The sequence below is a fragment of the Tarenaya hassleriana genome, unplaced genomic scaffold, assembly GCF_000463585.1.
Source record: "Tarenaya hassleriana unplaced genomic scaffold, ASM46358v1 Cleome27, whole genome shotgun sequence".
Classification (NCBI taxonomy): domain Eukaryota; kingdom Viridiplantae; phylum Streptophyta; class Magnoliopsida; order Brassicales; family Cleomaceae; genus Tarenaya; species Tarenaya hassleriana.
Window position 1 is genome coordinate 898697 of NW_010965946.1, and position 26284 is coordinate 924980.

Sequence of the window (26284 nt, forward strand, 5' to 3'; positions counted from 1 at the left end):
TCTTCCGATGAAAACGACGACGCCTCTCATCCCTCCGCTGGAATCCCCAAAATCTCCCTGGCATCAAACCCTAGGGTTTCGAATCACGGACGAGAAGGCGTCACTTTCATCAACCCCGATCCTCATGTTTCGACCCAGTTCTACACCTTCAACGCCGAGTCTCACGCCCTCATGATCCGTTGTCTCCGCGAGCACCGGCTCCCGTCGAGATCCGCGCGGCCACGCCTAGGTCCGTTCTCAAGTCTTGGCGCTCTGTTTGGAAGGACCGAAATGAGGACACTGCATTTCTCACGGCTTGGAAACGGATCCAGGACAAGCTCACCGCACGTCTCGACCCATCTTCCGGTAATGAATTTCTCTGCTTTAAGAATAACTCTCAGCAATTCGTCTCCCACATTAACCAGTGGCAAGATATCGTCATGAGCTTTCATGGTGATGCCGATTTGAGACACCTAGGTCTCAGAGAGACAATAGATAAGATTAAGCAGGTGTGGACTGTCGGTGCTAAGTTCTATGGCATTCCGCGGCGTGTCCTGTCTGTAATGCTGACTCTGGTTCAGCTTCGAGGAGCAAACGGCGCAGATTTGAGTATACCGAGTCATTTGATGTGCCTGCCAAGGAAGTTCCCCATAGGCTGCAGCAATTGGCGGCTAAGCATAAGGTTGTGCTCTGCATTAGGCAGAAGTATATTAGGTATAAGCCATTTATGGCAGAGGTGAAGGATTATGCTTGTCATAGGGCTGGAGAGCCCGCCTCGAAGAAGTCTAGGATTCTGAAGAGGGAGCCCTATCAATCGAAGAGATGCGGTTGTGGTTTTAGGATTAGGGCTATTGTGCCCATTGCTAACTACAATGAAAAGGAAAAGACCTTTGTATATCAGGAAGAAGGGATGGCTATCTTTAAGTTATATGCTGTGCATTCAGGGCATGAGCCGGGGGCGATGGATGGGAATGCGAGAATCATGCATCGGGTTATCGGGCATAAAGGAGGAATTTTTATGGACCAAGATTCTGTCTATGGGGTGAGGGAGGAATTAGAAAACGAAGGGGTTGGATCAATGGAGAAGGATGATGGGGATATGCATTTCTCTGTTTTGCAGCAAGTTCAAGAACTAAGGAACGAACTTGGCACCCTTGAGGGCAAGCTTGGGAAGATTCCACAAGAGTTGTTAGGTCCAGTGTCAAGGGAGTTGTTTGATATTCTAAACAAAATACGGAATTTGGGAGATGAGAATGCAAAGTCCATGGGTTTGCTCTCTGACAAGCAACACTCAGGTGAAATTCTTGTAGGAGATAACGTTTTAGCACATTGGAGTGACCACCACCATGAACAGTTGTATGGGGATGTGAAGGAGGCTGAGCTTATTGAAGATGACGAGGACAGTTTTGGGAGGAGCCTTGATGATGTTGTACCTTGGGAACAGATACGGCCAGGGTGTAGAAGCCCTAAGGATCTCTTGTCTGAGCCTTGTAAGCCTGAGAAATGGCTGAAGTGCAATGACTTTGATGAGAAGAGTATTCTTAATTGTGAAGATAATAAACTAACAAAGTCCATGCGACATGATGAGGGTATAGTGACCGATGTAGGTTTAGTTGGTATACAAGTTGATAGCTTCTATCAAGAAAATTCTAAATGGTATGATTCTCCTTGTGGTTTGGATTCCAACACGGATGTTGGGGATAACGGATTCAGACATGGGGAGATTTTGTAGAAATGGAAAGTTCCAGGTTAACCTACTCTAACTCTCACAGGTCATTCTACCTTTTGCTTGCATCCCATTTATAGCCAGGATTCAGTTGTAAATTTATGTATTCTAGAATGACTCAGGTCTATTGTACTGTAGGATTTGTCGCTGTTGTGGTTCTGTAAAGTGAAACCAAGAACGGTTTTCTCTGCATATACATTGTTAGATCGTTAACCACGATGTGAACCTTCAAGATTTTTGCTTGGGTTCTTGTAAAGCACATCAGTGATCATCATTGTTCCTGTTGTTTTTTTGTATGAATTGGATTTTTCGAAATGCTTCCTCACTTTTGCACAGTGGGATATATAGTCTTTCTTCAGGAGCTATTTACTCGCAGGATATTCTACCAATCATACCAAGATGACCATCGTGGTATGGAGATTCATTCGAGTAAGTTCTTAATTGTGGTTCATATTCATATCAGACACTACATCGCAAGGAGTTTAGCTGGTTTGAATTGAAGGTGTGCTTGTGTTGTATACAATCTGTTGAACTGCTCAAATACCGCTGTCAACCCACGTGTGCATTTGCTCTGTTTCTTTAAACTTATCTCTGTTTATAGTTATAAGCCCTTTCCTGGTCGGAAGTCTCTCCATCTGAGTCTGTCTTCCAAACCCTGTGGCCTATGGAGGGTGCAGGTCGCGGGAATACAAGTTCAGATGGCTGCAACTTCTTGCGAGGTAAGCCCCCACCTCCTCAAGCTCAACGCCCAGTTTCTTGTTCTTCTGATTCTCTTTGTATAGATGATTGTAAGATGAGCCATAGGTCTCTCTCTCTATCATTCTAGAGTGGTTCTCTTCTCTCGTGACAAGTTGAGGAAAATAATCCTGATTCCTTTTATTATGGGGTTTTTATTGTTGATGTTGGGGAATCTTCTTGGTGCAAGCCTTAGTTTCATGTGAAAGGTTATATTTTGTGTTTTCCTGTAGATTGTTGTGGAGGCTTGTTTGGAGCTTCCTGGGTTTTTCCTATATCAATTGGTTAAAGCTTTTAAATTCAACACTTGTTACAAGATCGAGTTGTGGTCCTTGTGGTGGTGGGAAAGGTCAACTCTTTGGAACGAGACCTGTCTTTTTTTTTTTTGGTCCGGACCCGCCAAAATATAAAAGGCAGGTTACATAGGTCACGAAGAAACCTTAACCGGACCGGAAGTGGAAGCCGGCAATTAGGCTGCCACTTGTCGGAGTTGGCCACCGCTGTCGTAGGAAGCAGTGAATGCCCTAGGATCCTTCCCTCGAGTCGAAACCAGCAGATTCACCACCTGTTTTTACAGTCAGTCATTTGTGTGTGTGTGTGTACACGCTTAAATACCCAAGACAGAGCAGTGAGACCTGTGGGGGGTGCAAAAATTAACCCCATGTTTAGTGAATGTGCGTGGACTAAATACTGATATGGAAGTAATGATTGTTTGATTTCATATATTAACCGCAAAATAGGGAGTAGTAGGCGCAAACATAAATCTTAATTAATATATATATATATATATATATATATATATATATATATACCTTGTTTAAATTTCTTACAAAAGTTTAAAAAGCTACTTACTCGCATAATCGCATTAGAGAGAAGATAAGACTTAAGCGAGGGCCGTAGCAGAGAGTGAAGGGAGGCTCGGAAGGCAAACTCAGTAGAACATCTTGGAAAACATGCATGCATGTATGTGTGTGTATGTACGTACGTGTGTATGTATGTATGTATGTACGTATGTATATGTATGTATGCATATGTGTGTATGTATGGGTCATACGAGTTCGAGAATTTCAAAGTCTAATTGAATTAAATAGAAAGGTGCAAGTGTTCGGTTCGACTGCCTTTGTAACTTCTTAGGTCTTTACGTGGACACTACTCATGCGTGTCTACGTATTTTTTCTAACCTCTTGTTATAGTCTTTAAGTATTCATAGCTAGGTTCCAAATTCAACGTTTACGTATATCAAATATATTTTATGGAATATATATATATATAATATTTACACCACCGAAAATAGCAAAAAAACATTGTCCTCCTAACCCTAGCGGCCCCCCTTCCCCCATGCATCGGTCATTTCATGCATATATCTTTTCACTCTTTCACATCTCTTGTCACGTTTCTATCTCTCACTCCGTACATACGCGCACACGCGCGCGTAAGCAAAGCAAATATGACTTAGTAGACCCAAAATATCTATTCCAATTATATATATATATATGATCGAGATCAAATGGATAACAAAAAGTTTGCAGCATTGGGAATCTCCCAACCTAGTGGTCAATGACAACTCCCTCTACCAAGAGGTTGTGGGTTCGAAATCCAGGTATGGAAACTCTCCTTGAACCGATCAGCTTTACGAGGCTGGTTTACCTGTTCTGCATAGTTTGCCGGTTACAGCATAGAGCGATAGATTTTTTCAGGTCCGCGATGTTGTCTGATGCCGTTCTCGTCCGGTCCATGGACTGAGAGGCGTTGCGGTATTCAGTGTCCGACCCGAAAGGTTGTAGGATAGAGGTTTTCCATCGTAACAAAAAAAAGTTTGGAGCATTGTGTGCTTAAATATACACGTCAATATATTGAAATTATAATCAAAATAGATAATTTAGCAAACAAGTAAACGATGCGTTGTTTTGATTTTATAGACTGAACCAAGACAGAATCAATGGTGCAGATACTCATACTGATCTGACTAGCTATCGCAGTCAAAAGCTATGAAAACCCATTTCCTCTTCCCTTTTGACCTTCTTTTCATTTTAGAATATATACATACATAAATATCGTTCTTTGGAGTAACATATACATGTGTATATATATATATATATATATATACACGGAGGAGGAAGAAGATACGTTTTCGAGAACGCGCTCGCAAGAGGCGCGTGGAGTGGAGAGGCATTTGGGCAAAGAGTACGGCTGGGATCAACGGTCAATATGAAGAGATATGGTAATCAAATGCATGAGATGACGACACGTGGCATTACCTAACACAAACCGGACCCCGCCTTCGATTTCATCGCCCCAACTCAGCAATGACTAGCCTCACCACCACGGCCTCTTGCGGCAGTACCTCTATATAACTTCTTTCTGATTTCTTTTTTTTGGCATTTGTTTAATATTATCTCTCTGTATATATATCATAACACATGTATAAATCGTGTCAATAAAACCATAACTAGAGTTGATTACAACGACAAATGAATTAGACGGTCCAAAGCATATATTGAGTATAGAATTAAACCCGTAAATTCAATTTGTCAAAATAGATAATGAATATATTAAATTTATTTTAAAATGTTTATGTATTTTTGTTGGTACGTAAACGAGGGAGGGAGGGGCGTAGGGTTAAACGGAGGAGGGGGGAAACCGCGCCGTTCGGCTTCTTGTCTGCTCCGTGCCACTGACGTTTTCCAACTCTTCCACTCTTTGTTTTTTTTTTTTGGCCGGATATTTTGTACCGAGACCCAAACTAATTTCGGCATTGGAAGAAAGTCATGCGAATACTCTTTTTCCGATTTAAGACTCGAATTCGGAACAGAACATACGTATTTATTTTCATCTCTATTTCATCAGTTGAACTATCAAAATTGGATTTCTTCTGTTATTTGTTCCAAAAAAACAATAACATCGGGATCTCTTGAAAATGTTGGTTTTTTTTTCTTGTTTATTATATACGATTTTCTTTTTATTTATTTTTTTTGTTCATATATATGGTGCTTTTATTGCATATATGCATTTTATAATATATAGTTCGATTCAATTAATGTCACTTTGAAACTTTGTCACGTTCGTTTTTTTATAACAAAATTTGACCAAAAAGTTGCCAACTTGACAAAGCATGCATCCAATCGGTGATCGGAGCTGCTTGGTGAGACGGGTGACAATGTCCTCAAGAACACGTTTTCTATCTCTAACCCTAAAACTAAAGGGAATATATATGAGCGATGCTAATATATAGATCGAAACAGATTGTATTCCTTCCGATATATATTCAACCTATGGTTCGATATGATTATATTAAATAAGATACGTTTCTATCATATATATATATATATATATATATATATATATATATATATATAATCGAAATGAAACCAAAATAGTCACTTCTTATTCAAATCATGATTCAATTGAGGCAAAAATAAAATGGAAAATTCAGCTTTATCTGTTGGGCATTAAATAAAGTGCATCTATTGCCGATTCACGTGTTTGGTGTGTGTGTGTTTTTTCCTGTGTTTGCTACTGTTTTGTTGACGAAAACTAAAAAAATTGTGGAAAATATTCGTCAAAGGACTTTATCTGACTTATGTATAGTAACGTTTTTTATGGGTTGGAATGTGAATATGTACATAAATCCGGATTACTGAGTATGAAATTTCTGTTATATTATTTATAACCATTTGTTCACCAAATTATTGCTAATCTTCGTAGCTTTCAGATATATATAAGGTGTTAGAACTACGATGTTCGTAACCAGGGGGCGGACCTACGACAAGAGAAATGGGGACACATACTTCCACTAATCTATATTAAATTTCTTTATAAATTTTATAAAATTTTAAATATATTTACTAAATACCCCCATATCAAATATATAAAATAGGTTATGTGTAACGTCCGTAACCCGTATACTGCCCACGAATTGCGACACATGAACGATCAAACTGTATATCAAAATAGCGGGAATTCAAAAACATTTTTATATTATACATACGCAGCGGAAATATGTTTATACATAGCAAACCCATATACAGTAGACGTATACACACCATAACATAGTCGATATACACTGTAAGCGACAAACATACAGTACACGCCTAGAGAGAAAAGCGTACATGATCCAGAGAAAACATCTCACTCATCACCAGTACCCTCGTCCTGCTGCTGCCAAAGCTGCTCCGAACCTGAAATATTGCATAACAACGTCCATAAGCTATATGCTTAGTGAGTACTTCGGGTAAAACCCAAAGATCATACTCAAATTGCAAATGACCAAGCACAAGCAATATTATACACGTACATATCTATGTATATATGCTCAGTAATCATGTCATAATTTCTAACGTCGACCACGATAACACATGCAACAATCACACACAGTCCGGATGACAAGTCATCGGACAACAACTGTCAAATCGTCTCTATGTGCATCACACACATAGGATAGTAAACAGATCTGGTAACACCAGTCCAGGACACATATACAAGTCATAGCTCGATCCATCGGGTCTATCAGTAACACCGGTACTGTCAAATCATCTCTACGGGTGCATCACACGCGTAGGTAAGGACTCCCCATGTGTAAATGCACAATCCCCTCTCTCTCCTCGGCCGAAGCCGGAATAGTAAAAACACATCAACCCAATGCCCAACTCTTCATAAAAACGTATCACATCAACTATCCCCTCTGATATCGATGTCACCTCTCGATACCAGAGCGCCAGGTGTCTCTTCCAGGCCACCACGACTATGTCGAGTGAAGTCAGTCAACAACTGACAACCTCTCGCCGACCATCCACCATAGTAAAGCTCATCAGACCCGAGCTCAGGTCTTTCAAAGTATTTTCGCATAACCTCGTCGGGAGAATCTCTCAATCCCGAGCCACGAGTAAATTTATGCCAGTCTCTGTCGGGAATCACTCCCGAACCCGTTCCATAGCAAGTGGAACATCGGTGCGGTCACAGAGTAACCGTAAAGTTTCCTCAACCCGTAATAGCCGAATCACTCAAGACTATCACGTGCATCATTGGCTCCAAGCTCTACCCGTATGCAATCAATCACAATCATGTCTCCTCAATACGAAACCCAACCCGGGTCGAAGATCATAAAGAGGAGATCTCATACAATACAATCATCGGGATATCACCTCAACCAAGACTACAAACACACGCTCAACTTTATTCTGGCCCTCCGGGGTAAAGTCTCACGCCATGCCAACTACCCGGTTCCCTAATCACAAGCATTCATACGAGATTACATTTTAGTCATGAATACACACGTCTTTACTTGTTATTCTGGTATATCGATTCCATTATGTTCATTTCATTATTGTATCAGAGAAGCAGAATAACCGTTTTCATTTTCTCTCATCTTTCTCTCTCTACATTGGCTTTCTCTCTCTCGGTGATTTTCATTTGCTTCTTCTCTATCGTCTGATAGTTTCTTAAAAAAAAATCGCGATTTTTTTTCTTATTGCAATATTGAAATTTTTAACGTTCATCAAACGGGCACACGTACGGTTGATCGCTTTATTAAAATACACGTAGGAATAATATCAAGAAATTCGGGATTATGTTTATCCTAACTTGAGAATAACATAATTAAACCATTATTTGACGCCATATCTCAAGATTTGGGGAATGGATTTGTCAGTTTATAGAAATAAGATCCGTATGTGTTATGTTTAATGGAAATATTATATTATATTATATTATATATTGTTTAATCATATGATTAATCGCTTATAATATAGATATAGAAAAGCTCTAATCTCGACGTTAATCTCTTAAATAAGTCTCCATGCCATGTTTTTAGGTGACATCTTCTTGTCTGCAGCATTGGTGTGTTTTTATGATCGGTAGAGTTTTGAATAACTAATACTATATATATATATATATATATATATATATATATATATCCCATCATCGAAAAAAAACTTATACTCGATCAAAAAAAATTATTTTTTTATTACAAAAAAATTATATACTTATACTTATTCGCCGAAATATACATGTACTGTTTAGATGTTATTCACAAAAATCTTGTACTTTTTTATAATCAAACAAACCCTATACTTATACTTATTCGCCGAAATATACATGTACTTTATAAATTCTAGCAAATAAACTCCAAAACGCGAAAACAAAAAAAAATACGATAAAAAATATGTCCGAATCTAATCCAACCGATATATACCAGAACCGAATCGAACTGATTAAAATAATATATCATATTGGATATGAATATTTCAAATCTAATATAACCGAACCGAACCCGACCGATATATACCTGAACCGAATCAAATCGATTAAAATAATATACCAGATTGGATATGAATATTTCAAATTCGAGTGAATCCAATATCATTATATTGATTTTTATAATTAAATTTAGAATATATACTAATTGATGATATATAGATAGATAAACAGTTATATTCGGTTATGGTTAATTCGAGTTCCGTTTATTCGTTTTACAATTCGGATCGGTTATTTCGGGTTTTGGATTTGAAATATTCATATCCAATTCGGTATATTATTTTAATCGGTTCGATTCGGTTCAGATATATATCGGTTGGATTAGGTTGAGACAAATTTTTTTTCGCATTTTTTTTTTTGTATTTAGAGGCTTATTTATTAGAATTTATAATACATGTATATTTCGGCGAATAAGTATAAGTATAGAGTTTGTTTAGTAATAAAAAAAATACATAGTTTTTTTGAATGACATGTGAAGAGTACACGTATATTTTTGCGAATAAGTATAGTGTTTTTTTTTAAAATAAAAAAGTACAAGATTTTTGTCGATATCGGAAGATGATTTAAATGGAAAGCCAAAGAATATTTTTTTGTTAAATATGGAGAGTTTTTGTACTCTTGCACAAATCCAAGCTTGGAAGCTTTTAGTACAAATAAAGAAAACGATCTTTCAAATTTTGCTTAATAAACCAACAATTACGGAAGAGTACTGAGTTTTTTTGATGATTTGTCATAATAATAATAAATATCCATCATAGTTCTATTTATTTTTTTTCCGTTTGCAACACATGCAATTATGGATTATCGAATATATGTGTTGACATATTAGTTATTTTCTGTTTTTTTAAAATGATATACATTGGATTTAGATTGGATTTTGTACTGATTTTAATTCAATTTTCACTTAGAACAAAAATTTTATTGAAAAACGGCCTCCTTACATCTTTCTGTTGATTTTAATATTTATTTTGAGTTCAACTGAGTTTTAGATAGTTTAGTTTCATATCCATTGGATCGGATTTATTTCGAAGTATAAGATATTGCATTTTATGTTATTTCATATACCAAAATTGAAATGACGACATAAACAAATGCTTAAGCTTTTTAATTAACACTGTGCATACAGTTTGTTGCTGGATTTTGTCATCCAGTGGTGAAATTTCTCATCAAAATTGTCGGATATCATTATTCCATGAAATATTTATTCTAGGTGATTATAGGGTTTGACTGCACGAATGGGAAATAATAGTAATTAACACCCAAAAAAATAATAGGAAATAAATTATAAATAAAGCAAAAATTGTAAAATATATTTTTGTGTGTGTATATATATATATATATATATATATATTGGCGACATATAAAGGGACAATGTTAGTGTAATGTGGCGAATTAAACTAATGTTGGTTCATCTAAATGTTCGACCCGTTTGGTACATATTTTCTGTTTCCCCCAAGATTTAAGGTTCCGCTGTCACTTGTGCCTCCTACACCTTATATTATCTTATTAATTTCATTCAATATACAGTTTTTGACTGATAGGACTGTCGTTGAATTATATATTATTATATTTTATAGTTGTGTGGAAAATTTCATTCCGACTATAATAAACTTATTCTGGTCATCATGCATCTTAATTAGCGTTTTAATGTATACGATTTTCCTCAATATTTAACGTATATATGCGTCAAATTTCATATAAAAAAAATTTCATAATATACCAAAAAAAAAATTCATATAAAAATATTGATACTATAATGTTTTTTTTTCGTGAATGTACATAACTTTTTGATCGTTTATATCTGCCGTAAAAGCATAATAATTATCGATAATTTATCTAACATAATAATCCGAAGTGATATATTTCTTTTTTTAGTTGCATTCATTTTCGTGTGTGTGTGTATATATATAATATAATATATATATATATATGGGTGTCTATACATCAGCACAATAATATTTGGCCCTCGTTATATATTTTATTGCGTAAATTAAAGAAGAGCGTGGCGTTACTAACTTTCGAAGGGAACGGCGCGTAGGGCCCACGCGATGAATGATGGCGTTCATTTTTTCTTTCCGGGACGGTTACATTGTTGGCTATTCTGCACACGTGTCATTCTCTTATTTGTACACATGGTCCTTTTTTGTCTTCGGTTCTAATAGGCTCTCTCCCGGTTTAGTTCGATTCATCGCCGCCTTTAAAACGGACTATGCCTAAATTATGAACCGGTTTAGATTCGGCCTCTTAGATTTTACTCCTATTCTCCATTTCGAAATACTCTATGAGGGAATCAAATATAATCCGTGTAATTGTTGAATATTTTGGTCATTATAGTATATATTCACTAGAATATTCTATTTCTTTTCTCACACAAGATGTTTATATAGCCCACACATGCATGCAAGGTGGTATGCAGCGTGAACCGGTATCATGAACCGGGTTCGAAATTTTTTAGGGGAAGCTGCATTTACAAAGGTAATAATCAAGAAAGTTCAAAGTATATAATTTGAAAAAAAAAGAATGTAAAATTGAATACTTATAATTAAGTGAATTTAGATAGAATACCACTTTATAATCAATTTGACGAAAAATACCAAAAATGGGAATATATAATTTAACATAGCTAATGCTAATTCAATACTGTATAATACAAGTGGGCAACCGAGTCATTCTCGATTAAGCACATTCTTGTGCTTGTTTAACATTTACATAAAAGGTAATTTATTAAATTGTATATATGTGTGTATATATGTATGTTGCAAAAAAAAAAAGTATCAGTATATATACATACGTACATATATAAATACATGCGTGTATATATATATATATGTATGCGTGTGTGTATATATGTATGTGTTATTGGAAAATGGAGTCATTTTGAACGCACTTGAAAGAGATGGAGAGTTAGAGAAGCTGGCGTCTTTTAACCTCCACGCAGCTTAAAATTAGAATACGATATCGCTTTCAAAGACGAGAGAGATAACGCACCGTTTGATGCGTTTTATATTGGTTTATGCACGTCTAAGCAACCGAACGACACCGTTTTGCCCCCACACATTTTCTAACATGCTTATATATGTGTGTATATATATAACTCCATGGGAGCTTATCTAAGGAAATAAAAATAAAAATAATAATAATTATAATCGTAATAATTGTTATTGTTAGTAGTCTCTTACTCTTATGTATCAATGTAAAAACGCAAAAATAAATGGGTGTCCTCTTCATTATACACCGAAAAGATCACGATAGCCCGTAATCTCAGTTGTATTGATGAATTTAGGATTTCCATACATATATATATATATATACAGTGGCGGATTTAGAAAATTATTCAACAGGGGGCAAACATAATTTTTTCTATTATAAATGGGGGCATTTCTAATTTTATTTGCAAATTTGTAAAAATTTACATAGAAAAATACAGTTTTTAATTAAACTAATGGGGGCCTTTGCCCCCATTGCCCTTAACGTGCATCCGCCACTGTATATATATATATATATATGTATGTGTGTGTGTGTGTATAGTACCATAGAATTATTATCATTGTAGTTTTATTATAGAACTACTTAATTCATGTTGCTTAGTTATTGCTTCGTGTATATATATGTATTTGTTTATTTCAGAAAATAGATACTTTTAATGATACGGAATAAAGAATAATTAAGCATATCCAATTAACCAAAAATAATAACAATTAAGCATATCGCTATATATACGAGCGACTCACGTGTAAACTCATAGCAAAAGCATCCCCACTTAGACTTTAGAGAGAGGGAGAGAAGCATGAACTTCTCTTTTTCTGGTAAAATAAAATTTCACGAGATGTTCGATATAATAAAAGGATGCATGGATTTTCTTTAATTTCCTTTTATTTACATATGCATATATACTTAATATATATGGATATCTACATACATACATACATACATATATATATATATATATGAGAGAGAGAGAGAGAGAGAGAGAGAATAATTGAAGAGGCTTATCGCATGTTTGCTTCACGCAAACAGCTTAATATGAGAGAGAGAGAGAGAGAGAGAGAGAGAGATCGTTTATTTTTTTGGGGCTTTGTCGCGTGGCTTTAAAGACCCTCCTTCCATATTTCCATTTCATTATTCTTACCAAACCCTAGCTCGTCTCCACACCCATTCCTAATCCCTCAGCTCCTCTTCAAGAACCTAGAATAAAATCCATAATCTCAAGGGCCAAAATAAACCCTAATACCGCTTTCCCCATATCCCTTTTTCTTTTTGTTTGGTAATTAAACTTTCCTCATGAGCGGCGGAGGAAGCAGCAGCGAAGGAAACGGGCCATGCGGGGCATGCAAGTTTCTAAGGAGGAAGTGCGTCCCCGGCTGCATATTCGCGCCGTACTTCGACTCGGAGCAAGGCGCCACTTACTTCGCCGCGGTTCACAAGGTCTTTGGCGCAAGCAATGTCTCGAAGCTTCTCCTCCAAATCCCCGTTCATAAGCGGTCCGACGCGGTCATAACCATCTCCTACGAGGCTCACGCTCGGCTCAGGGACCCTGTCTATGGCTGCGTCGCTCAAATCTTCGCTCTTCAGCAGCAGGTACGTTCCGTACGTATACGACCCTTTTCTTCTTTACACCGTTCAAGTGTATTCTCTGAAAATTCTGATATCGTTTGATAGAATTCGTATGGCAACATAACCGGTGAATTGGTACTTTACTTAATTTATATGCATGCACGATCCTATCTTTTGCGTTTTTAGCATCCGTTTTTGGTCAAATTCATTAGAAACGGTCCAATCTTTGGATCATCCTCCTTTTCTTTTTATGGGAACTCGCCGTTTTCTGTTTCTCGATCATATAATATTCGTAGGGCCGTTTTGAAACTTTAGTTCTTACAACTCTCGGTCTTGTTTTCGGTCAATTCCCGAGCTTTCTCGGTTTATATTCTAGTAGTTTTTCTTCCGGATAAAAAAAACAAAATTGAGGATGTTTTTATACTGAAACCTAAAGGCGTTCTACATGGTCTTGTACAAGTCGCAGTACATATAAGTATGGAGTTTTGCTGGTTTTAGGGAGATGGTCGGTTCAAGTGCTCTCTCGCCGATATACATACATATATATATATATATATATATATATATATATATATATATTTCTTATATTTTTTTTTCTTTTTTTTTTTTGTGGGGGAGAATTAATTTTTGCATATTGTAAATCCTTTAAGCGGTCCGACGCGGTCATAACCATCTCCTACGAGGCTCACGCTCGGCTCAGGGACCCTGTCTATGGCTGCGTCGCTCAAATCTTCGCTCTTCAGCAGCAGGTACGTTCCGTACGTATACGACCCTTTTCTTCTTTACACCGTTCAAGTGTATTCTCTGAAAATTCTGATATCGTTTGATAGAATTCGTATGGCAACATAACCGGTGAATTGGTACTTTACTTAATTTATATGCATGCACGATCCTATCTTTTGCGTTTTTAGCATCCGTTTTTGGTCAAATTCATTAGAAACGGTCCAATCTTTGGATCATCCTCCTTTTCTTTTTATGGGAACTCGCCGTTTTCTGTTTCTCGATCATATAATATTCGTAGGGCCGTTTTGAAACTTTAGTTCTTACAACTCTCGGTCTTGTTTTCGGTCAATTCCCGAGCTTTCTCGGTTTATATTCTAGTAGTTTTTCTTCCGGATAAAAAAAACAAAATTGAGGATGTTTTTATACTGAAACCTAAAGGCGTTCTACATGGTCTTGTACAAGTCGCAGTACATATAAGTATGGAGTTTTGCTGGTTTTAGGGAGATGGTCGGTTCAAGTGCTCTCTCGCCGATATACATACATATATATATATATATATATATATATATATATATATATATTTCTTATATTTTTTTTTCTTTTTTTTTTTCGTGGGGTAGAATTAATTGTTGCATATTGTAAATCCTTGAGAATTTCCCCATTTGCATTCTAACAATTGAATGGAGCGAATTAATATGGTGAGATGTTGTATATGTATCTATATATATGGTACGTAGTTTTTAAGATAAGGTGTGGGGGGCACAAATCTTCTAGCATTAGACTTAGTTGTGTAAAACATTAGTAAGAATCTTGGATATGTGAACAATAATAATGGCATGCATTAATATCAATTGGATCAATAAAGCTTATCAGTGTGAAAAATACGGAATGCAGTAAAAAGTTTTAGATCCGGTAATAATGGCATCGCGTTAAATTGCACCACGAGGGAGATTCTTTGTTATTTTTCTCAAAACCTCTGAAACATCTGTTGTAATTTTGAAAGTGCACACATAAAAATATTATGTACATTTATATTTGATTATATGTTCATCAAACAATTGATATATATATATATATATATGTTAATTAGCAGCTGTCCTATATATATATATGGCATGATTTAAATGGAAAGCCAAAGAATATTTTTTTGTTAAATATGGAGAGTTTTTGTACTCTTGCACAAATCCAAGCTTGGAAGCTTTTAGTACAAATAAAGAAAACGATCTTTCAAATTTTGCTTAATAAACCAACAATTATTGGTTACCTTATACCTATAACGATAGTAATTATTATGATTTTCAGGTTTGTTAATTTTCCATATATCGACACCAATTTAAATTGCCTGTCTTTTTCGACCCACACTCATTTTTATTACTAATCTATATTCATGTTCATACGTTTGTGATCGTGGCATTTAATTGCGTACGTTATGTAATGATGTGTGCATTTTAAACTCTCCGTATGAACGTAGGTGGTGAATCTACAGACAGAACTGTCTTTCTTACAAGCCCATTTGGCAACACTAGAGCCACCGCAGCTGCGACCGCCGCCGCCACCGCCTCCGGTTGTGGTTCCTCCGCCGCTTACGATCTCCGACTTGCCGGTGTTCTCGGCCTCTCCACCGACGACGTACGATCTGTCTTCCTTTTTTGATCCGACGGCTCTGAGGACTCCCTCGTCGTCGTCGTCGTGGGCCAACATGCAGCGGAGAATCGTCGATCCACGTCAGCAATACGGCGCCGTATCGTCTTCGTCGGGAAATGAGCTTCAGACGTTGGCTCATGAGCTCTTCCAACGACACGTGTCTCCTCCTCCCCCACCACCGCCTCCGGCCACCGACGGCTCCCCCTCTCGCTCGATGTCTAGATGATATATATATATATATATTTCTTCCTCTTGTTATTAGGAACATATACTATATTAAATGCGATTAATTTCCTATGAAAGCGTATTAAGTAAATTATCTAACATTAACATTGTATCACATTTACCAAAAAAAAAAAACATTGTATCACTTGAGTATGAGTATATGAGTTGGCCCAACTAACGAGGCCTAAATGATACCATGGGCCTTATCTTTTGAAGGTTCAGACCCAAAAGATATTCGAACTATGTTGTGGTTAATCTTAATCATGATTACTTTGTCGCTAATCATCATTTATTTCGAATGTTTAAAGTTACTACTTTTTGATCGTATGGTTTAGGAAAGTCAGTTCACTAGACCGGGAAACAGGCAACGTATATCCCGGCGGTCAACAGGTCAGTGACGCCGTGAGGGTTAAATGTCCAAAATGTTCATCTCAGTTCGCTAGAATTACAATTTAGCCAACAGTAATCCAGTGTCAACGGAGGGGTATTTCAGTCATCTGGTATCTGACTGGAGAAATTTCATGGCGAGCAAATGAAAAATCATAATTTCGATGCGATCTGAAATTTCGGTTCTCTCCCTCCGTACTCTTCGTCATCTTCATACGCGCGCTGCGAGTCGGATTCATCGGGGCTGAGTCAACTCGCGCCGTGGATCGGACGTCGAGCTCCGAGGAAATCGGCGGTTGAGGCTTTTACCGGTGACCTTCTCCTTCCTCCGTCTTTCTTTTCCTGGTTCTAGATCTGTATCTCTTGAGTTGTTGAGCTTGTCGTGACTTGGGAATGGCTTCCTCGGAAGTCGATTCCCGATTGAGCCGAGTCGTAACACCAGCCTTAGAGAAGATCGTCAAGAACGCGTCGTGGAGGAAGCACTCGAAGCTCGCCCAGGAATGCAAATCCGTCCTCGAGCGGCTTAATTCGCCGCAGAAGCCGCCTCAGTCGTCCTCCGCGGATTCCGAGTCCGATTCCTCAGTTCCTGGTCCGCTTAAAGACGTTGGTACCGTCGAGTACTCGTTGGCTGAGTCGGAATTCATCCTCAGCCCTCTGATCAACGCCTGTGGTACTGAACTCGTTAAGATCATCGACCCTGCCATCGATTGCGTACAGAAACTCATCGCGCATGGCTACATTCGTGGCGAAGCGGACCCCTCCGGCGGAGCCGATGCCCTTCTCCTCTGCAAATTGATCGAATCCGTTTGCAAATGCCATGATTTAGGAGACGACGCTATTGAATTACTCGTGTTGAAGACTCTCTTATCGGCGGTTACGTCTACGTCGCTGAGGATTCACGGCGATTGCCTGCTCCAGATTGTACGGGCTTGCTATGACATTTACTTGGGAAGTAAGAACGTGGTAAATCAGACGACTGCGAAGGCGTCGCTGATCCAGATGTTGGTGATAGTATTCCGAAGAATGGAGGCGGATTCGTCAACGATTCCAATTCAGCCGATCGTAGTAGCCGAGCTGATGGAGCCCATCGAGAAATCGGATGCCGACGGGTCGATGACGCAGTTTGTCCAGGGTTTCATCACCAAAATCACGCAGGACATCGATGGCGTCTTGAATCCTACAATGCCAGGCAAGAGTTCATCGAGTGGTCACAACGGGGCATTTCAGACAACCACAGTGGAGGCCACAAATCCGACAGACTTGTTAGACTCCACTGATAAGGACATGTTGGACGCTAAGTATTGGGAGATTAGTATGTATAAGTCAGCTCTCGAGGGAAGGAAAGGGGAACTGGTGGATGGGGAAGCTGAGAGAGATGATGATGCCGAGATTCAGATCGAGAATAAGCTACGGAGAGATGCCTTCTTGGTTTTCAGGGCACTTTGTAAGCTCTCCATGAAAACGCCTCCAAAGGATGCATCAGCGGACCCGCAGCCGATGAGAGCAAAGATTCTAGCCCTTGAGCTATTGAAAATTTTGTTGGAGAATGCTGGAGCTGTCTTTAGGACAAGCGAGAGGTTCGTTCCTCTTATCTTTTAATTGAATACATACTTATATTTTCTCAAGTTTAAATTTTTAGTTTGGCAGATGGTAGCTGGTTATGTGTTGTGAGTGTTTTATAGTTTAGGGAATAATTCATTTTTGAGAGTTTTAACCTGAACCATCATATATAGAGAGTTTTAACATACATTATCTGAAATCTTCTTTGGGTCTTACAGAATCTTGCTTCGCTACTATTGAAGTATATTATTCTGTTTTAACAAAAAAAAGTATATTATTCTGTTGATTGATTGTTGTCTATGTTGAACAGGTTTTTAGGTGCTATCAAGCAGTATTTGTGTTTGTCTTTATTGAAGAACAGCGCTTCTACTCTTATGATCATCTTCCAGCTTTCTTGCTCTATCTTCATCAGTCTGGTTGCTAGATTCCATGCTGGATTAAAGGCGGAAATTGGGGTTTTTTTCCCCATGATTGTTCTCAGGGTCTTGGAAAATGTTGCACAACCCAATTTTCAACAGAAGATTATAGTTCTTAGGTTTCTTGACAAGCTCTGTTTGGATTCACAAATCCTGGTTGATATATTCCTTAACTACGATTGTGATGTCAATTCGTCCAATATTTTTGAGAGGTATGTTGTACTCCCTGATCTTTTACTGCTCTGTTTTGTGAGTTCTAATGAGTTGAAAGTTCTTTTGGTAATTTACATCGTATTTATATTGATCATGTCTAGGATGGTCAATGGTCTCCTTAAAACTGCTCAGGGTGTGCCTCCTGGCATAGCTACAAATTTGTTGCCACCTCAGGAGGTAACCATGAAACTTGAAGCCATGAAATGCTTAGTAGCAATTTTGAAGTCGATGGGAGACTGGGTGAATAAGCAATTGCGCTTACCAGATCCTAATTCTGCGAGTATACCTGAAACATTTGACAACAGTTCTGAACCTGGGAGTCCTAAATTGGCAAATGGTAATGCGGATGAGTCTGTTGAAGGATCAGATTCTCCTTCTGAAACATCAGGTGAGACATCTGATGCTTCAGCCATCGGACAGCGCCGTGCTTACAAGCTTGAACTTCAGGTAAGATTGTAAATGATGTTTTGGTTTAAGCAGATCTGTTGCGGAGAGTGATTGTTTAAACTTGTTTTGTGGCTGTAAAGTTCTAATATAATGTCTGTGGCAGGAGGGTATTTCACTTTTTAACCGTAAGCCAAAGAAAGGGATTGAATTTCTTATCAAAGCAAACAAGGTGGGTGACTCTCCTGAGGAGATAGCTGCTTTTCTCAAAGACGCATCAGGGTTAAATAAAACTTTGATTGGTGATTATTTGGGAGAAAGGGAAGAGTTATCACTTAAGGTGATGCATGCCTATGTAGATTCTTTTGATTTTCAAGGCATGGAATTTGATGAGGCTATCAGAACCTTTATTCGAGGCTTTAGGTTGCCGGGAGAGGCGCAAAAGATTGACCGGATCATGGAAAAATTTGCTGAACGGTACTGCAAATGTAATCCACAGGTTTTTAGTAGTGCAGACACAGCCTATGTTCTCGCGTATTCTGTGATTCTGCTGAACACTGATGCACACAATGCCATGGTGAAGAACAAGGTTTGTTGTGGTCATTGTTATGAATAGATGCTGTTATAGTGTAAAATGTGGTGGTAGTTTTCTTTGCAGAACAATTAAGGTACAACGTTAATGATTTTTTTTTGCTGTTTTTCATATAGATGTCGGCTGATGACTTTGTCAGAAACAATCGTGGTATAGATGATGGAAAAGATGTACCTGAGGATTACTTGCGATCTTTGTATGAAAGGATAACGAGGAATGAGATAAAGATGAAAGAAGATGATTTGTCTCTACAACAGAGGCAGTCTACCAACTCGAACAGATTGCTGGGTTTGGATGGTATACTGAACATAGTGATTCGAAAGCGGGGTGAGGTTTCTGTGGAGTCAAGTGATGAACTTATTAGGAACATGCAAGAGCAGTTTAAAGAGAAAGCTCGCAAATCTGAGTAAGATCACTTGCTTTTCCATTGCTTAGTAGTTAGTATTCTTCAATTTCTTCTTCTTGTAATGTTTAATATTCCTATGTGGGGCATAATCCGTCATTTCCATGTGGTCTTCTCCTGAGCTGTTCCATATTTTAGGCATCTGTAAGCTTATTACACTACATTTGAACTCATCCTTGCGTTTACAGATCCGCTTACTACGCTGCAACAGACATTGTTATCCTCAGATTTATGGTCGAGGCATGCTGGGCCCCAATGCTTGTGGCCTTCAGTGTGCCTCTGGAACAGAGCGATGATGAGACAGTGATTAACTTATGTCTTGAAGGCTTCCACTACGCCATCCATGTCACTTCTGTAATGTCCATGAAGACCCACAGAGATGCCTTTGTGACTTCACTAGCGAAGTTCACTTCCCTTCACTCTCCTGCTGATATCAAACAGAGAAATATTGAAGCCATTAAGGTTGGTATTTTGCCTGCATCTCCTAATTTTGATGTGATTAATTTTTTCATACACCCTTTTCTGTGCTAAAACAGCATGCTATTTATGTTGGATGTCTTAAGTAGTTTGCTGTCTATTTCCCAAATGTTTTTAAATTGTGGATGATCACTCTTTCTCTCTATGCCTTTTTCTCTGTGTTCTTATCTAGATACCAATTCGGGTTGGTTATTTTTCAGGCGATTGTCAGGCTTGCTGATGAAGAGGGTAATTACTTGCAAGATGCCTGGGAGCATATACTAACTTGTGTTTCTCGATTTGAGCACCTTCATCTCTTGGGAGAAGGTGCTCCTCCAGATGCAACTTTCTTTGCTTTTAAGCAAAACGAGTCGGAGAAATCAAAACAGTCCAAACCGAATATTCTTCCTGTTCTGAAAAAGAAAGGACCTGCAAAGAGTCATGCGGGTTCAGGTGTCTTGAGGGGTTCATATGATAGTACGAGTCTTGGCGGAAGAAAGGGTTCTGGCACAGTGAGACCTGAACAAATGAACAGTATTGTTTCCAGTCTAAATTTGTTGGAACAGGTTGGCGATATGAATCGAATATTTGTTCGAAGTCAGAAACTGAACAGTGAAGCTATAATCGATTTTGTTAAAGCTCTCTGCAAAGTTTCTATGGATGAATTGCGGTCTCCATCTGATCCACGCGTTTTTAGTCTCACAAAGATCGTGGAGATAGCGTAAGAATCTCTTACTTGTCTTTGTTTCTTTTCTTTCATCTGCTTCATCGAACACACACACACACATATATATATGCTGTTATTTGTAAATTTAATCACATTATAGGGTTGTTTCTATTTGAAATTGGTGGCAGGCACTATAACATGAACCGTATAAGGCTTGTCTGGTCAAGCATCTGGCATGTGCTGTCGGATTTCTTTGTGACGATTGGATGTTCAGAGAACCTCTCAATTGCAATTTTTGCCATGGATTCTTTACGGCAATTATCAATGAAATTCTTGGAGCGGGAAGAGTTGGCTAATTACAACTTTCAGAATGAATTTATGAAGCCCTTTGTCATCGTTATGCGTAAAAGCGATGCTGTTGAGATCAGAGAGCTTATCATCAGATGTGTTTCTCAGATGGTGTTATCACGTGTAAATAATGTGAAGTCAGGATGGAAGAGCATGTTCATGGTATCTAATCCAAATTGTTTTTTCGTTATTAACCATGATGATTCATGAACCTTTTGGATTTATTGACATTTCCTTGTAATATTTTGCAGGTTTTTACAGCAGCAGCTTATGATGACCATAAAAACATTGTTCTGTTGGCGTTTGAGATTATCGAGAAGATAATTCGAGACTACTTCCCATACATCACTGAAACGGAGACAACCACCTTCACGGATTGCGTTAATTGCCTGGTTGCATTCACTAATAGCAGATTCAACAAGGATATAAGTCTCAGTGCCATTGCTTTCCTTCGGTATTGTGCAGCAAAACTCGCCGAAGGAGATCTTGGGTCATCGCCAAAGCACAAGGACGGGGAAACCTCAGGAAAGATTCCTTCATCATCTCCTCACTCTGGAAAAAGCAGTGAAAGTGGGGAGGTTGTTCACAAGGATGACCATTTGTACTTTTGGTTTCCGTTACTGGCCGGTAAAGTTATACAATATGTACATATTCTTTCTGAAGACGGTCCAGTCCTGCAAAAGCTTTAATGTGATTCACCTTTTAATGTGCAGGTTTATCAGAGCTTAGTTTTGACCCAAGACCAGAAATCAGGAAGAGGGCACTAAAGATTCTGTTTGAGACTTTACGCAATCACGGTCACCTTTTCTCTCTACCCTTGTGGGAAAAAGTGTTTGACTCAGTATTATTTCCGATATTCGACTATGTCCGGCATGCTATTGATCCTTCTGGTGAGGATGAAACTGCTGACGATCATGGAAATTACGGTGATAATGATATGGGTGGCCTTGACCATGATGCATGGCTCTACGAGACATGCACATTAGCCCTACAGCTCGTAGTGGATCTTTTCGTCAAATTCTACATAACCGTGAGTCCACTTCTGAGAAAGGTGTTGACGCTTCTTGTAAGTTTCATCAAGCGACCTCACCAGAGCCTTGCAGGCATCGGAATTGCTGCATTTGTCCGGCTGATGAGTGATGCCGGTGATTTGTTCTCGGAAGATAAGTGGCTACAGGTAGTGTCCTCTTTGAAAGAAGGAGCGAAAGCTACATGCCCGGATTTCTCTTACTTTCTCAGAGAAGAATACGTAGAGAAAAATCCGAGCATCGTTAGAAGCTCTGCAGAATCTTCTGCTCATCCAGCTGGAGTGGATGATGATGAAGAAGAGAGCCAGAGAACAATCCGTCTCTATGCTGCCATAGCTGATGCTAAGTGCCGAGCTGCTGTTCAGCTTTTGCTTATCCAGGTGACTCCTCTTTATCTTATGTTATACTGATGATCATGAATTCGGGATCTTAATCTATAGTTGAAAATGTTATATTATCAGGCTGTGATGGAGATTTACAACATGTACCGACCTCGCCTTTCGACAAAAAACACATTGGTGCTCTTTGACGCGATGCACGGGGTGGCGTTGAATGCTCAAAGTGTAAACAGCAACTCCGTGCTACGTTCCAGGCTTCAAGAGCTTGGTTCCATGACCCAGATGCAGGACCCTCCATTGCTTCGCCTCGAAAACGAGTCGTATCAAATCTGTCTCACCTTCTTACAGAACATCCTCGTAGGTTGCAGAGACGCCGAAGTAGAATCCCTCCTCGTCAACATCTGTCAAGAAGTACTCCAATTCTACATCGAGACTTCTTCGTCCAGAAAGCGGCCATCACCATCACCATCATCATCATCATCATCATGCCATTGGAGGATACCTCTAGGTACAGGGAGACGACGGGAATTAGCAGCAAGGGCGCCTCTCGTGGTGGCGACCCTCCAAGCGATATCTGGGCTCGGAGATTCATCGTTCGAGAAGAGCCTGGAAAATTTGTTTCCTCTTCTGTCTAACTTGATAAGCTGCGAGCACGGCTCGAACGACGTCCAGGTCGCTCTTGGCGACATGCTCGGGTTATCGGTCGGTCCGATATTGCTCCATTCGCTCTGATTATATGGCTCCTTTCTCCACAGTTTTTAAGGGTACATTATTCTATATTTCCATCTCCTTTTGGTTGTAAAAGTAGAGTTCATATTATAAATGGTAAGGTAGGTGTAGCGGGTTGACATGATAGAGCCTTTTGCTGTTACAGTGCTTCCTGAAGTTGAATACCCTCCCCCCCAAAAAGCATGAGTGAGTTTTTTTCGTTCTCAGCCCAGTAATGTCCTCTCCCTCGGCCCACGATCACTTTGTTTAATGGGCCCAATGGGCTTCTATTATATGGCGGCCTTTGGTCGGCTTCTTCAATTTATTGACCTTATTTCTTTCCAGTTTTCCTTTTTCAGAAAAAAAAATATATCATTTTAGGGTTTCAACTCGAATAACAAAAGGAGGGAGAGAGAATGAAGAAAATCACATATAGATCATCATGCGTGGATAAATTTCAGGATGACATTGCGTCCACTGGGTGCAATGCAAGATTCAGAAGAACGAGGTAAACTTCACGTGCTAAAACCGTGGAAACGTAGAAAACAAAGAGAAAGCGATGCGGTAAATTAAATTAATCTTTAAATAATAGCACTTACTGGTCATATATTGAGATTTAATTATTACAAAATCTCTATTCAAATTTCTTTTCATTTCAAATAATAATCTCTCATTATAGGTAGCTTTAATTATTATCTATTTTTCCTAATTTTGATTGAGACTTATACACATGTATATTAATTTGTTAGGGAAGATAAGGGGGTTTGGTTTGGTGTGCTTAATTAATTGGTGAAGACTTCGCCCACTTCATTAATGATATATATATATATTATGATAAGCTAGAAAGAAAGCGATAATGATTAATGTTATCAATATCATCATCTAATTAAAGGGGTGACTATATGTATGTCTTTTATGTTTCTTCTGGATATTAATCCAATATATAGATCCAATACATTTGTCTCTAGTCCTAGGATTCGAAATTTGATGGGTACGGACCTTAAACCAAAGTTCCTTTTTCTGCGTTTTCAATTATTTAAATATTGTTCGACGAAGAAATCACATTACATATTTTTTTTGGTAACCCAGGTACAAAAATCCAGACTAATCCCGAAACCGGAAACCAGTAGGGTGATTTGGAATATATCCTCTCTTCTTTCAAACTTGAAATTCGAACTGAGAACGAGACAGACGTTTTGCATCCTCGTTTCACCGGTTGTACTATCTAAATCTGTGTCACATTACACATATTGACCTCTGATCGATGCAAAATTTATGCATCGTCAAATGTGGCTCATCGTTTATAAGTTATTCCCAACATTAAAAGTATGCATGATGGCCAAATCCTACAAAAAAAAATATAATAAGACCTTTTTTTATGGAAATTAAATATCAAATTCCAAATACTTGGTGGTGCATAACTTCAAATGTCTCTTCGACGAATCGTTATGTACATTAGCGTACGTTAGGCCACGGAGAAGCAGAGCCACATGGCCTCTGCTAATTGGTTCGACCCAACCCCATAGTGACAAATGAATACAAAATAGTTACTCGGTCCGATCACGCGGATACATCTCGGGTCGGGTCGGGTCGGGTCGTGAGGTGGGTGGGTGGGTCTTATAAGTGTTAGCGAAAAGGTAGGGGGATGAATCACGCCCCATACGCCTTGGTTTCCCAGTCAACGTGCACTCTCTCTCCTTCCTATGTGGTCAAACACATTATATATATATATAGCTGCCATTTTGCATATGCGTACGTTTCAATATCTTTCATGTTATTCAATCCCTTAGGTAAATTAATTTACACGGAAACGAAATCGCGAGTGGATCGATCAAAGGATTGATTTATTCTGTGGATCATTCATTTTTCCAACTACGTTTCAAATACAAATGATATATATATATATATATAGTGACAATCTTGATGTGGGATTATGTGTGTGTATATATATGAATGATTTGAAACAAGAGAAACAAACGAGCAACGAAACTGAAGTGTGATTTGACGTGAGGTGTCCGAAATGTACTTTGGAAGGACGGGAACTACTCGCAGGATTTTGACAAGACATTTCACATTCGGGGTTCATAAGATTTCTTTTTTTTTTTTTTTGTGTCAGCATTTTTTGTAAATTCCTTTTCTTTTTATTGGCAAATAAAGTAACAAACAATGACAAAATTATCGCATTCTACAACATCGACATGACCCAAAAAAAAAAAGTTTTCCTTCACGGGGTAAATAAAAAAAAAATCACCGTCGGTGGAATATTCCGTGACGTGAAAGCCACATCACGCGACAAACATCCAACTGTCAACCATGGTCTGTCTATCGTAAAAAAAGGTTTAAAAAATGTAGAATAATAAATATTTTAAAATACGGTAAAACTCCTAAAAAACTTTTAACTTGCAAAAATATATACAAATAAATTTTCAACTTAAAAAACTATTATTCAATCCCCGAACTTGTAACTTATCACTGAATAAAACCTCGAACTTGTAAATTATTGCTCTAATAAATATTTGACCGGTTTGACCATAATTTCAAACGATCGGAAATTCATGTATTGACGGATTGCTGATGTCATTTTTTAAACTAAAATTGATAACATGTATAAGGTGACATCAGCAATCCGTTAATACGTGGATTTTCGTTCGCTTGAAATTGTGGTCAAACCGGTCAAATGTTTATTAGAGCAATAATTTGCAAGTTCGAAGTTTTATTCAGTGACAAGTTACAAGTTCGGGGATTGAATGATAGTTTTTCAAGTTTAAGGTTTATTTGTGTATATTTTTACAAATTTGAGGTTTTTTAAAAGTTTTACCCTATTTTAAAATATAAAAAATAATCTAAAACTATAAATACTTTCGACGAAAGGAGTAATATAGTTTCGAAGCGGATAAAGACACGGAAAACCGAACTGGTGATATTAATGCGAATTTTTTTTTCTCC

The 26284-nt window shown here is 38.2% G+C and overlaps 2 protein-coding genes and 1 pseudogene across 4 annotated transcripts; all 3 read left to right on the forward strand.

Annotated features, from left to right (window-relative positions):
- Nucleotides 1–2744, forward strand: part of LOC104817249 — a 3311-nt pseudogene extending 567 nt beyond the window's left edge.
- A 9981-nt stretch (nt 2745–12725) lies between these two features.
- LOC104817250 (LOB domain-containing protein 18-like) lies at nt 12726–16054 on the forward strand. 3 transcript variants are annotated; one of them, XM_010546354.1, is made up of 3 exons: nt 12726–13221; nt 13947–13995; nt 15441–16054. In XM_010546354.1, the coding sequence occupies exons 1-3, from the start codon at nt 12974–12976 to the stop codon at nt 15837–15839; spliced, it is 696 nt and encodes a 231-aa protein (XP_010544656.1). In that variant the 5' UTR covers nt 12726–12973; the 3' UTR covers nt 15840–16054. The 3 variants fall into 3 exon arrangements, 2 of the variants coding, with proteins under 2 accessions (XP_010544656.1, XP_010544657.1); XM_010546355.2 differs by lacking the exon at nt 13947–13995 and having other exon boundaries at nt 12727–13270; XR_002024414.1 differs by lacking the exon at nt 12726–13221 and having other exon boundaries at nt 13900–14004; nt 15441–15526.
- Nucleotides 16055–16364: 310 nt separating this feature from the next.
- LOC104817251 (brefeldin A-inhibited guanine nucleotide-exchange protein 2) lies at nt 16365–23659 on the forward strand. The gene is made up of 11 exons (XM_010546356.1): nt 16365–17802; nt 18096–18413; nt 18516–18861; nt 18965–19387; nt 19507–19796; nt 19982–20255; nt 20471–20970; nt 21105–21426; nt 21516–21891; nt 21978–22672; nt 22754–23659. The coding sequence occupies exons 1-11, from the start codon at nt 16619–16621 to the stop codon at nt 23360–23362; spliced, it is 5337 nt and encodes a 1778-aa protein (XP_010544658.1). The 5' UTR covers nt 16365–16618; the 3' UTR covers nt 23363–23659.
- Nucleotides 23660–26284: the final 2625 nt, after the last annotated feature.

Coding starts and splice junctions, on each gene's coding strand:
- LOC104817251 (XM_010546356.1), top strand. CDS start 16,619: ATGGCTTCCTCGGAAGTCGATTCCCGATTGAGCCGAGTCGTAACACCA. Junction 21,427..21,515: donor GATGGAAGAGCATGTTCATG/GTATCTAATCCA, acceptor AATATTTTGCAG/GTTTTTACAGCAGCAGCTTA. Junction 22,673..22,753: donor TTCAGCTTTTGCTTATCCAG/GTGACTCCTCTT, acceptor TTATATTATCAG/GCTGTGATGGAGATTTACAA.
- LOC104817250 (XM_010546354.1), top strand. CDS start 12,974: ATGAGCGGCGGAGGAAGCAGCAGCGAAGGAAACGGGCCATGCGGGGCA. Junction 13,222..13,946: donor GAGGCTCACGCTCGGCTCAG/GGACCCTGTCTA, acceptor CGCTCGGCTCAG/GGACCCTGTCTATGGCTGCG. Junction 13,996..15,440: donor TCTTCGCTCTTCAGCAGCAG/GTACGTTCCGTA, acceptor GTATGAACGTAG/GTGGTGAATCTACAGACAGA.